The sequence below is a fragment of the Petaurus breviceps genome, unplaced genomic scaffold, assembly GCF_028583685.1.
Source record: "Petaurus breviceps papuanus isolate PSGF00001 unplaced genomic scaffold, PetGlider_PUasm1.0 81, whole genome shotgun sequence".
NCBI classification, from domain to species: domain Eukaryota; kingdom Metazoa; phylum Chordata; class Mammalia; order Diprotodontia; family Petauridae; genus Petaurus; species Petaurus breviceps.
The window spans coordinates 841,808-854,821 of record NW_027186546.1 but is presented as its reverse complement, the minus strand read 5'-3'; the positions used below and the strand labels follow the sequence as shown (position 1 = coordinate 854,821).

General features: G+C 33.2%; 1 protein-coding gene across 16 annotated transcripts in view; it reads left to right on the top strand.

Moving 5' to 3' along the window:
• LOC138176101 (C2 domain-containing protein 5) overlaps positions 1 to 13,014 on the top strand; it is a 132,793-nt gene that overhangs the window by 105,149 nt on the left and 14,630 nt on the right. For 11 of the 16 annotated variants that reach the window (XM_069106837.1, XM_069106839.1, XM_069106842.1 and 8 more), the window contains 3 exons: positions 9,801 to 9,851; positions 10,704 to 10,805; positions 11,823 to 12,013. In XM_069106837.1, the coding sequence (XP_068962938.1) occupies positions 9,801 to 9,851; positions 10,704 to 10,805; positions 11,823 to 12,013 (344 nt within the window). The remainder of the gene's footprint in view (positions 1 to 9,800; positions 9,852 to 10,703; positions 10,806 to 11,822; positions 12,014 to 13,014) is intronic. The other 5 variants (XM_069106846.1, XM_069106845.1, XM_069106847.1 and 2 more) reach the window with 1 other exon arrangement.

Sequence of the window (13,014 nt, the reverse complement as noted above, 5' to 3'; positions counted from 1 at the left end):
TAAGTATAAAATTGTGTTTTGTATTTTGTGTAGACATCTCTATACACTTTGGGTAGACATCTATAGATATACATAGATGTATGTGCATGTATATAGATGTTTATACAAAATATGTACAAAACAGAAGATATTTTGGGGGTCTAGGGTAAATACTGTTAGTTGGGGTTGGATCATGAAATGTTCCACATAGAATATGGCATTTGAGCTGAATTTTCAGGGTAACTAAGAATTCTAAGGGTAGAGGTGAAGATATTTACATTACAAGCATGGGAAACAACTAGTACAAAGGCATGGAAATGGGAGCTGGAGTGCTATGAATGACAGACAGAAAGAGGGCCACTTCTCCTGGACTGTGGAGTTATGTGAATGAACAATATGTAATAATCTGGAAAGATATGTTAGAGCCAGGTTGAAAAAGTCTTCAAATTTGATCTTGGAGGTCATAGGGATTTTTACTAGTCATTGGAATTTTATTGGGTAATAGGAGAGTGATGTGGCCATATCTGAATTTTAGGAGAATCACTTTGGCAGCTCTGTGGAAGATGAAATGGTGTGGGGAAGGAAGGCTAGTCAAATTATGCAAGTGAGAGAAAGCAAGGGCCTGAGCTATAGTAGTATCTGTGTGAGTTGAGAGAAGAAGACTGAAGTGAGACATTTAGTAGAAGTAGAAATGACAGTATCATCATTAAATAGAAAGAATGAGGAGTTTAGGGTTGTACCAAGGTTGCAAACCTGGATGATTCAAAAGATATTAATTAATGAGATCATAGATCTGTTTGAATATTGAGTGTCTTTTGATGTTATTTCTAATTTTCTTTCTTAAGAAATAGTCAAAATACTTCAGTATATTTCATGTTTATATGTTGAGTTTGATGTAATTTTGCTAGCTGCTATGATTTTTTTAGTAATTAAATGATGAAAATTGCTGAACTTGAATTATTTTTTAAGGGATTTTGTGATGTGTGGGACATCTACATTCTCTCATAAATACTTTGAGGAACATAGATTGGTTAATTAGTTGTCAGAAATACTTATATCATTATGACTGTTGGATTATTTGTCCCTCATACCTTAGTAAAAGATGGTTCAGACAAAAGTTATGTATGTATCACTAGGATCAGAGATTCAGAGCTAGAAGGCACCTCAGCAGTCATGTAGTTCAGAGGTGTCAGACTCCTATGTTCAGCCAACCAGATTAAAATCAAATGAGAATTGTTTAACAAAGTAACTAAAAATACAGTCTAAATCTAGATAATGTTCATTTGTGGTTTTTTTAAGTCACATCCCTTGCTTTTGGAGGGATCCATTTCTATTTGAGTTTGATACCTCTGATCTAGATTGTAATTCCCTACTCTTAGAGATGAGAAAACTGAATCCTAGAGAGATTAAGTGATTTGCCCAAAATCATACAGGTAGGTAGTTTCAGAAATGGGATTTTAATCTAATTCCTTTTGACTTCAAAACCAGTAGCTTTTTCTAGTATACCATGTTTTAATTGATATTTTCCTAGGCTAAAAGTCAAAATTAATAAAGTTTTTTATTCAATTTATACACAAAAGGCTTAACAAGGTTTTTTATATGTATATTATTTACACATTGAATCCATGAGAGCTCTGTTGACCCACCTTAAAGACTTTGAGGGCTTGATGAGTTTTCACCCGTTTTAAATTCAGTGATACTAGGCAAATGTGTCCCAATCCAATACTATTTTGATCTCATTTGAGTCTTTGACCAACTAAATGCTTCATAGTATATGCAATTTTGAATTAAGAATATTGATAGTTTTACTATATCAAAGTTTAACTTTGATATAGTAAAAGTTCAGCTTTTTTTAAAAACTTTTTTCTTTTTTTAATAGTATTTTATTTTTTTCCAATTAGAAAAATAATTTTTGGCTTTCATTTTTTATGATGTTTTGAGTTTAAAATTTTTTTCTCTCCCTTCCTTCCCTCCTCCATAAAACTGTAAGCAGTTTGATGTAGGTTATATATGTGCAGTCATATAAAATATTTGCATATTAGTCATGTTGTGAAAAAGAAAGAGAACAAGAGGAAAAAACATACCCAAGAGTGAAAATAGTATGCTTTGATCTGCATTCAGATTCTGTCAGTTCTTTCTCTGGATGTGGATAGAATTTTCTATCATGAGTCTTTTCAAATTGTTTTGGATCATCGTATTGCTGAAAAGAGCTAAGAAATTTGCAGTTGATCTTTGCACAGTGTTGCTGTTACTGTGTACAATGTTCTCCTGGTTCTGCTCATTTCACTTTTTAAAATGCAGTTATGAAAGAAAAATTTCTTTGTTGATTTAGCCGATGATAATTATTTAAAAGGATTTGTGAACTATTGAGCTGGGACAATATATTTCCATTTACCGGTGCTTGAATTGAAAGTTCAGAAAAGCACTGCTAGTTGTCATGGTATTGAAGAGTCTCATTTGAGAAGGTCATCATTTTTATGCAAAAAATCATTTTGTAGAGGCGACTAGGTGGCTCAGTGAGTAAAAACGCTGGCCCTGGAGTCAGGAGGACCCAGGATCGGTTCTGGCCTCAGATACTTAACACCCACACACACAAAAAAAAACTGTCCATGTAACCTTGAGCAAGTTACTTAACCCCAATTGCTTTAAAAAATAATAATAATTTTATATGACTCCCTGTTAGGTTGGTTTATACCTTTTCTAGGATTTACTGTGTAATCTGAAGAACATTATAACCTTGTCTTATCTTTGTTTCTATTCTAAGCTATTTTTATTTCTTTCCAAATTTGTTTTTAAAAGGTAGTTTAGTATAAATAAAATGCTAAGCTAATTATTGCATTTATGTAAGTGTTCTGAAGCTACCAAGTAGAAATTATAAATAGATGTGAGACTACAATGTTAGCTTTAACCTTTTCATGCTAATTAATGGGTTCTGAGACTTTACAAGTTTAAATGGATTTTTATCCTTGCTGGCTATGTATATAAACAATGTAGAGCCTACTTCCACATGCTACTTTTTCTTCCTCTTTAATGTTACTGCCAGAGGGCAACTGTTATTAAAGAGAGAGGAGATTCACAGACACGTCTGAAAGAAGGGAAGATAAAGAGAAATAAAGAAATTAATTTGAGAGAGTAACGGATGAGGAGGAAGAAACAAGAAGGTATTGAGTCTAATGAGCCTCAATCCAATCTACTTCATTTAAATCAGATTCTTAACCATTTTTGTGTTTTGGCAGGAAGACTGTGGACCCATTCTTAGAACAGTATTTTTAAATGTATAAAAATAAAAATAATACAGCTATATTGAACTACAGTCATCAAGATATGTTTTTTTAAAGTTCACAGAACCCAGGTCAAGAATTCTTAACTAGAAGGATAGAAAATAAATTACACAGGGAGATAAAAATGTAGGAGAGAGAGGGAGGGAGAAGGATAACTTATAAGGGAAGGAAAAAAAAACTAAGAGGAGGACAGAGACAGAATAGGAAGAATTGAATGGTAGGAAAACCAAAAGCTAAGACTGAGATGATAGGAATAAAAAAGAGAGAGAGAGAGAAAGGAAGGAGGCAGAGCTGGAAGGGCATTGAGATACACAGGTCATTGTATGCCTTACTTTGAAATAGATTCATTATGGTAGTTATAGTAGGTATTTACACAATTAAAGAATGTTGGAGCTAGAAGGAAACTAAGATCATTTTAGTCAAACCTCTCATTTTGTAGAAAAGGAAATTAAGGTCTAGAGATATAAAATGATGTGCTTAAGGGTATACCACTAGTAGATGAAAGAGCTGTTATCTTCCAGTCCAGGTCTTCTAACTCCAAATTCAGCTCTCCGTAAAGTAGATTTATTTTTCTTTTATCAGTTATGCACATTTAACCTAACCTGTTCAGTCTTTCTTCTCTTTACTAGTTTAGAAATAATGTAGCTATTATTGTAATGCCAAAAAGACCTAATCATTTATCTGTTAAATTGATTATCAGCATATTTATTGAGAACTTCTACATGTATGTATATATTTGGATAACATTATATGTAATTTAAATGTATAGCTTATTAAATAGAAAAACTTAACCATTTAAATCAGGAAATTCTGTATCAATAGAAAAACTAAGAAACAAAGGGAATCTTAAGTTATATCCTGATCATTAACACTCCCCATTGTTTAAATAGAGGGTAGAATATCATTTATAGAACCTCGGATCTGGGTAGAATTGTATATGTCAAAAATCCCTTTATAATAAACAGAAAACAAGAGTTTTAGTTTCCATTTATGTAGCAGGTTTCTCAGGTCAGTACTCAAATGGATCTGTGATTTCCTCAGTGTGTTCCCATAAGCAGTGTGGAGAGCATCCCATGCATAGTAACCCATCCTATTGAACTCTTGACCATATCTTCCTCCATATTGACCAAAGAATATCAAATCTTTATTGAATTATTCAAAATAAAGGCAGTTTTTCAGCACTAGTGTATAAAAGATAATATTCACTAAATTTTAATTGCTATAAAATTTGAATTATCAAAAAACCCAGTGGAACAAAGAAGTGCCAAAATAGTTTAATCATGGGATAGGATAAATAACTAGCATTTGTGTAGCACTTTATGGTTTGAAAAACTTTTTTATAGTTACTATCTTATTTTATCCTCACAAAATTCATTGAAGTAGGTGCTATTATTGGACTCCTCATTTTATAGCTGGGCAAATTGAGGTTCTAAGAAGTTAAGTGATATGTCCATAGCTGACAAGTAATTGAAGCAAGATTTGAACCTGTCTTCTTGGCTCCTGGTCCGATACTCTGTTGTACCACACTGAACCTCATTAACTATAAATTTAAGAAAATCTCGAAGTCTCAAACTCAGAAGCATTGAAGCAAATGTTTTATTTTGTTTTTCAAGTGAAGAAACCACAATTTTTTCCCAAATTTTACCATTTGTTGTTTCTTACTATTTTCACTCCTTCTGAGTTATTCACAGTGTAGATAAATCAGTGCTTCAGCCATAGGAAGATAAAAAATTGAGATTAGATGGTAAAACAGAAGTTCTGTTGGCTTCATTAACATTGTTGAGAATCTGACTTTGGGAATCAGAGATTCCTTACTATTGTCATCTATACCCCTGTTGTAGACTTCAATTCACCTTGTCATACTTGTTCTTTTCATAAGCATCATTCATTATCATCATCCATTTTACTCAATGTATTGCTCATCCAACCTCATTTCATAATCTATACATTATGAATTCTTAATTCTATTTTTTTCCCTTTGCAAATTGGCAAGCTGATCTCTTGAGTGGCATTAATTTTCATTAAACCCAGCATTCTGGGGCTGTCAGCACATTGTCTTTTTGTTTTGTTTTTTTAAAAGGAAGGTTTGAAAAACTTCACCAACCATTTATTTTTTATTTGAACTTTGCATAGCACATTTTTCATTATATTGGTAAATACCTATGGTGAGCATGTGTTCCTGTTTTGTGACTCACTTTTGATATTAACAACCAGAGAATTACTGAACAGTTATCTCTTTAGTTGCTTCTATCAAGGGATCGTGTGTAATTTTTAACATATTCATGAGACATGTTGTTGGATGTAAGGCTACATTCTAAAAAAATCAAATACTTTAAAAAAAAATCAGCCATCAGATATAGTAGGCTCTTATATTTTCTGTATGACTTGGTCAGTTTGTGGCCAAAGATTTATGGATAATTATCTGCAAAATTAACTTACCTCAGTGTTGTTGTAAGGATCAAATGATGTAATATCCACAGTACTTTGCTATATAAATGCTGTTTACTATTATTACAAAAGCCTATCTGTTCCTATCTCACATTTTCACCCTTGATATATACATAAAATATTCTCATTAAGATTTTAGAAAGATGAGAAAAGGAGGTATATCGGCTTTGCCTTGATGTATTCTCATATGCTCCCCCCCCCTTTTTTGGTAATCCAGCCTGTGAGGTCTTTCATCCTTTTGTAGTATCTTGAAAATCATTCCTTGATACTTTTGAAATGCATTGGCTCCAGGATGTTTTCCCTCTGTACATATTAGGTTCACCTGTTCTTTGTGATGGAGAGATCTAGAGACACCTGTTATCTGCTTGAATACCATTTCCATTTCTTCTTACTGAGCATTAGTTTCAATATTGAAGTGTTGTAGTTCTGTGATAGCTTCAGTGTTATTGAGAATTAATAATAGATGACTAGAGAAATGCTGCTAGATCTGTTCCATTTCATATTTGTTTCTTGTCCTGACAATTTCATCTATAAACGGTTAGGATGATCTTTAGAAAAATTCTTATCTTTAAAGCTAACTGTCTCTTTGTTCCTCTCCCTATTTCCCTCTGCCCTTTTCTCCCTGTCCCTCTTCTTCCTTTTTCTCCTCTTCTCCCTTTGTCTTTTTGTCTCCCTCTTTCCATATCCTTCTCTGTCTCTAGCTCTTAACATTTCTTTCTTTCATTCCTTTTCCCTCTCACTTTCTCTCTCCCTCTCTTCCTGTCTTTTGTTTTATTGCCTAAGATAGAAGGGTACATACAGCAGAGTTCAGCATTGTGGGTTTATGTGGGCCATGCCAGCAGCTAAATGATGATCCAATCTGATATTTGTTTACCTTCATTTTTCTTATGATAGTATAAAGGCTAGGGGAAATGAAGAGAGAGAATTTAACCATTTAGATTGATTAGGACTCTTTTCTTAGATGATGCTGACTTGACAGTGTTTTCTTTGCCTCTGTCACTCTCATGTAAAAATGGAGGTAGTTCAAAACAGAAATGTAACTTGGCAGATAAATTCCAGTGGTAGGTTTCTAATGAAACATTTGTTCCTAGAAAATGCAAATCTGTGATTTCTTAATATTGAATTGATTACCTAGTTCAGTTCTGTTGATTACCTAGTTCAGTTCTGAAATGCAATAGTAATAAGTTACTACTCATTAAGTAACCATGTAAGTTGTTACTTAATCAGGAATAATTTGTAATTTTTGATAGGTAGGAAATTCTAGTTATAAATAAAAAAAATTTCCTAGACAGTACAAAAATTTAGCCTCTTTTGACCCTGGCCTTATATATTAGTGGGAAAAATTGAAAGACCACTGAGTACTCTTTTCTAGGAGTACCCAGTGATGATTCTTTCTTTAAAAAAAAAATCCTATCCAGAAATGCCATTTTTGTTGTTGTTTTATTTTAAATGTTCAAATCGTTCAAAGGTTGAATCATGTAATTAAGAACGATCCTTAAATGATCATCAGTTTAAGCAGAGTAACTCCCCACCACCACCCTAGATTTTTACTGGTCTCTGACTGTCATTCTTCAAAAAATAATTTGAGGCTTTTATTGTTCTCTTAGACCTAGTCTATCAACCACTATTTATTAAGGTCTTACTGTGTGTCAGACACTGCTAAGTGCCTAGAATATCAATATAAGGAGGGAGGGAGGGAGAGAGAGAGGAAAGGGGGTGGGATGGGTAGGGTGGGCCTGTCTTCAAGGAGTTTACATTCTAATGGGAAATATAGGAAGCTGAAAAGGGGTTGGGGGAGGGCTGAGGTACTGGACACAGCTGTGGGCATTACTGTTTTTCTAGTTTATATAGTAAACCTTTTCTAGTTTGGTTGGAATGGCATTGAATAAGTAAATTAATTGAAGTAGTAATGTCATTTTTATTGTATTGACTTGGCCTACTCATGAGTAGTTAATTTCTCTCCATTTATTAGGTTGGTCTTTATTTGTGTAAAGAATGTTTTGTAGTTATATTCATATAGTTACTATGTGTCTTTATAGATAGACTCCCAAGTACTTTATATGTTCTGAAATAAATTTAAATGTAATCTCTCTTTTTTTCTTGTTCTTCCTGGTTTTTTGTTGATAACACTTCAACTTTGCTGAAGTTATTAAATATTTGATTCTTTTAGTTGAATCTCTAAGGTTCTCTGGTCATCATTTTGTTTCTTCTTTGCCAATGCTTAGTCCCTTAATTTTTTTCTTATAGCTTTTCCTAGCATTTCCAGTACTATATCAAAGAGTAGCTTTGACAATGGATATCTTTGTTTTACTTTTGACCTTATTAGAAAGGACTCTACTTTATCCATAGTTGGAATATAAGATGTAAATAATAAGCTGTAGCATCAGTGCAGTATTCATAGTGCCCACTGTCACTATAAATATACCTGCATGGTGCTTGATCACAAAATATAACAGACTCTCCATATATAAGATAGAAGCAAAACATTTAGTCAGACACTAGAAGACCAAATCCCAACACCAGGAAACCGAATCCATCATAGCAACGTAGAAGTTAATGCACCACAGTGTAGCAGAGAGCCATACCATCTTTTAGCCTTCCCATAAACCAACACAAGACCAATGTTTACTCACAAGCCTATCTGTCTCCCTTGGAAATGTCCTCTCCTCCCAATTGTCTATTTTGCTCTGACTCCCAGCTTCCTATGGGCTCTGTTCTACCCTTCAGCAAACTCTTCCTACCACAGGCTCCATGTGACCACATTCAGCCTATTAGGGGGCAGAGTATATTTTCAAAGCAGAGAAGGTTTTCAAATTTCCTTAGGCTTCTTAAAGGGCAGGGAAGATCTTCAAATTCCCATTACCTTTACATAAGCTAGTTCATTTTTCTGTGGAGACACTACTTATTATTTCCCTTGGTATTATTATTAGGAAAGGGATACTGATGATAAAATTCTGGGTTAGACCAGGATAGACCAGATTATATATAATGAATAGTATTTTAGACATTTTCTAGACACACACAAAACACACACACATTCAAACATATTCCTCCTTACTGGAAATACCCTCAAGTGTCAGGGAAAGGGGCATAATGGGAAATGCTACCTTACTTTTGACGAGGTTGGACTTCAGGATCATTCATGCTAGTTGATTGATATTAACTGTTTGGGAATTACTGATCAAATTCACATACCACATGCCATTATAAAAATTAAAAAATTTTTCCTATTTCCCTTCAAAGTACCTTTCAAATAAGTGCTGTGAACTTTTTTTTTGCAAAATGAGTTGTTTTCACTTTTTAGACTTTAGTAGATAGACTATTTTTTAACTATCCCTCTCTACCTGCCCCCCCCCTTTTTTACTTATTGCTATTTCAGTTTATCTCCTTAGACACTGACCCCCCTTCTCTAACTTTTTTCCCCATGGATTTTGTCTTTTAATCCTATTTCCATTTGTTGACTTATTACATTCTTTGTTATTATTGTAATTTTTCTAAAACTAGATTGTGTCATTATAAGTAGATATATTTCCTGAGTATACCTTGTTTTGTGTTTCTCTAAAGAGCCCATTATAATTTTTTATAGGCCTTAAGATTTCATTGGCCTAGGAAAGTTCTAGTGAAGAACTCTTTCTACCAGTGCCTATTACCCTGGCTCTACAAATTTTAGTCTTAGACAGCTGTTTGGCACACTGACTTAAATCTGACTTCAAGGTCATTTCTGTACCCACTTTGCCATGCTGTCTCTCAAATTTACGTATGAAATATTTATTTGGTTTGGTTTTGCACTAAAGATTTTGCTAGGATTTCCAGCAATGTATTAAATAGTAGTGTTGACAATGGATATCTTTGCTTTACCCTTGACCTTATTGGAAAGGACTCTAGTTTATCCACAATTGGAGTATAAGAAGTAAATAATAAGGTAGTCTCTTTTTCTGTGGAGACACTACTTACTGTTTTCCTTGGTAAAAAAAAAAATACCCATTTTTATCTCCTAACCTTCGTTTCATAAAGGTATTATATAATGAACAGAAAAAAGATGCTATTTTATATTAAGCATCTGAGCTAACATTGTTCATATTGTCTTATCAGAACACCTGGAGAGTGCAAGTTCTAACTCAGGTATACCAGCTGCACAGAGAGGTGAGTTTGTCTCATTAAGCCAATAGTCACCAAAGATGTGAAGTCCTAGGTTAATGGTGAATATGATTACAGTTGTCTGAAAAACACATTGAACGTGGAACTGGACAATAGCTTTTCAAAAAAGTAAAATCTTGACTTTGGGCTGCTTAATAGTTGTTTTTGTCTTGAAATGGTAAGAGGAATTCTTTCTAATTTTTAAATGTAGAGACAGAAATTTTCTTGCTTGGATATTGTCAGAGAATGTTAGTTAGCAAAACCAGAAGTAGAAGTAGAGTTTTAGCTAGACTAAACCTTGACTTTTATAATACTAGTAGTCTGTCCTTTGGAAAATATTTTTCTTTTGTCCCTTATTTTTTTCCCTCTACTTCTCATTCTGGTGAAGTTAATTTTGATTTTAGATACAAATTAGGGAAAATAATTATTGGCAATATCTTGGAAAGGTAATTTTTCAGCAGCTCTCTCTGAAAAAATTCCTAAAAGTAACTTAGGACTAAAATAACTAAAAATATCATAAAAATAGGAAGTATGGGAAGAAGTTAGTTGAAGAAAGAATATTACTTACGTAGTTTAAAATCTATGTTTCTCTAGCTCTGATTTCTCTAAAATATCACACACATTTGTGACATCACCATAAAAACTCAACCAACTAATTAAAATCTTGGTTTTGGAAAAACTAGTGTCTGAAAGCTCAACTTAAAAGAAACCACCTATCTTAACTGACTGGGAAAAGGTTCATTCTTTTTTCTTAGATACAGTTAATTGCTTCATCAGAAGGACTGTTGTGACGAACAAGACACGTCATCCATATTTTTCTTTGTTTTTTTTTCTTTTGTTTTCTGTCTGTGTTTTCAGCGACATCAGTTGATTACAGTTCCTTTGCAGACAGATGCAACAGCTGGATAGAGCTCATTAAACTGAAAGCTCAGACCATAAGACGTGGATCAATTAAGACAAGTAGGCGGATGTTTCTACCACATTATGATGACATTCTGAGAAGCATATCTCTGATTTCCTAGTGGTGAAGGCTGGACTTTACTACCCAGTAATAACATTGCCAATCAAATGTATATATCAGAGTGTGAAAGCTGCAGACACTAATGGCCATTTTAACAAATATTATAGTTAGATTTTTTAGGGCTTAATAATTTAAAATGTAAGATTCATTTTTTTTTAAGTTTTTGACTTTATGAAAGTGCTAACAAAAGTATATAAATAGGTACATACAATAGGGAAAAGAAAATAAATTGCTCAATTTTTGAAGAGGCTTTTTACTCTGTAGGACTTTAATGTGCCATTTAGTAAATGACACCCACCATGATATGAGAAGACTTCCAGAAAAGCAATCAGCTAACTCTTCCCTTACTGGTAAAATCAGGTTCATTCCATGTATGTCCTTTAATACCCAAAACATATATTGGTGTAGTTAGATATGTTTTTGTGAAAAATCAGTTAAAATCACTTACAGGACAGGCAATATCATTTATGATGTTAAATTATGAGTTCATTAACCACAGGTCTGATTTAAAAAAAAGACAAAACATTATAATTAATAGTATCTACAGACACTGATGAAGACTTCTGATAAAATGGAAAAAAAACTGTACTGGTAAATGTAACAACTTTCACACTCTTATAATAATTTGTTTCTACAGCAGATAATTGTTAAAGCTCTGCCACTTTTTCTTTTTCTTCACTTTGTAACTGATCATTGTGTGTGTAGCTACATTGCATCACTATTTTCTTTTGCAGGAATGTCATTTGCCTTCCCAAAGAATTTCATTGCAACTTTCCTCTTGTATTTTCTCTCTATTTTCAGTTGCATGTAGTGCATGATAATGTCTTTTCTTTCATGACATGGCTTAGCTTCACAGACAGCTGAATGTTGTTACACAACTACTTGGAAACCATGCAGAAGATTGATCTAAGAGCTGTCATTTGATCTAAAGACTTCTTTTCTTTCCTGAATTTTAGCTGTGTCAGTTGAGAAAGCAAGCCCATTGACTGAAGGACATTTCCGGCAACGTTCTGCTCCTGCGTGTGCAAATTCCACAGTCGGTGTAGTTAAGATGACACCCCTTTCTTTCATTCCTGGGGCAAAAATAACAAAATATCTTGGTATAATTAATATGTTTTTTATACGGGAAACCACTTCTTTACGTGAGGTGAGGTCCATACACATTATTGTTTTCATTTTGCTAATTTATATTAAGCAAACTATTTTAAAAATTACAAATTATTTCCAAATAATTACAAATTATCTCCAAAAAGGAGATGACTACACTACTGTGTTATTGTCCATGGAAATTTATATGTTATAAGTGAAGTAGTATATTAATGTGACATTTTGGGCACTTCTCTTATAAATTCTCTTGTATGGATTTTCATGCATACCTGCTTAATAGATATCTCCTCTTTGTAATAGCTACTGTGATTACAGAATTCTAGTTTATTTAGTTTTGTCTGTGTTTTAAATTTGTTATTAAACGTTCCTAGACTTAATTACTTAGGATAATTACATAAATTCATCCAAGTTTAATGAAAAGTTTTGGTGTTATTCTATGATGGCATGCCTTACTTGTAAGTAATAGGTAGTTTCTGAGATGTTTAATGTAAATTTGATCATTTTTTTCTATGTATTGCAATTTTCTGTCTAAAATGATTCATTTTGTATCACTCAATAGGCATCTCTTATGTGCTAAGCATTGGGCTAAACACTGAAGATAACAAAGACATAAATGAAATAGTCCCTATCCTCAAGCTTACATTCTTTTGAAAGAGACAAAATTTGCACATATACATATATACAGAATGTATACAAAAATAAATATTTTTGGAGAGAGGGAACTAATTGCTAGGGGAATCTGCAGAGATTTCCTGTAGATGATTCTTGAGCATAATCTTTGAAATAAGGGATTCTAAGAGACAAAGGTGAGGAGAAAGTGCATTCTAGATTTGGGAGGCATCCAGTGCAACATCATGGAAACAGGAGATGAAATAATATGTTTGATGAACAGAGAGGACAGTTTGCCTAGCTCCTAAAGAGAAACAATGTATAATAACATTGAGAAGGTACATTAAGTTCAGATTAAAAGCTGCACAGTAGAGATTATGTGTTATCTTAGAGGCAATAGATCACATTGAGTTGAACAGTAATATGTTAAAA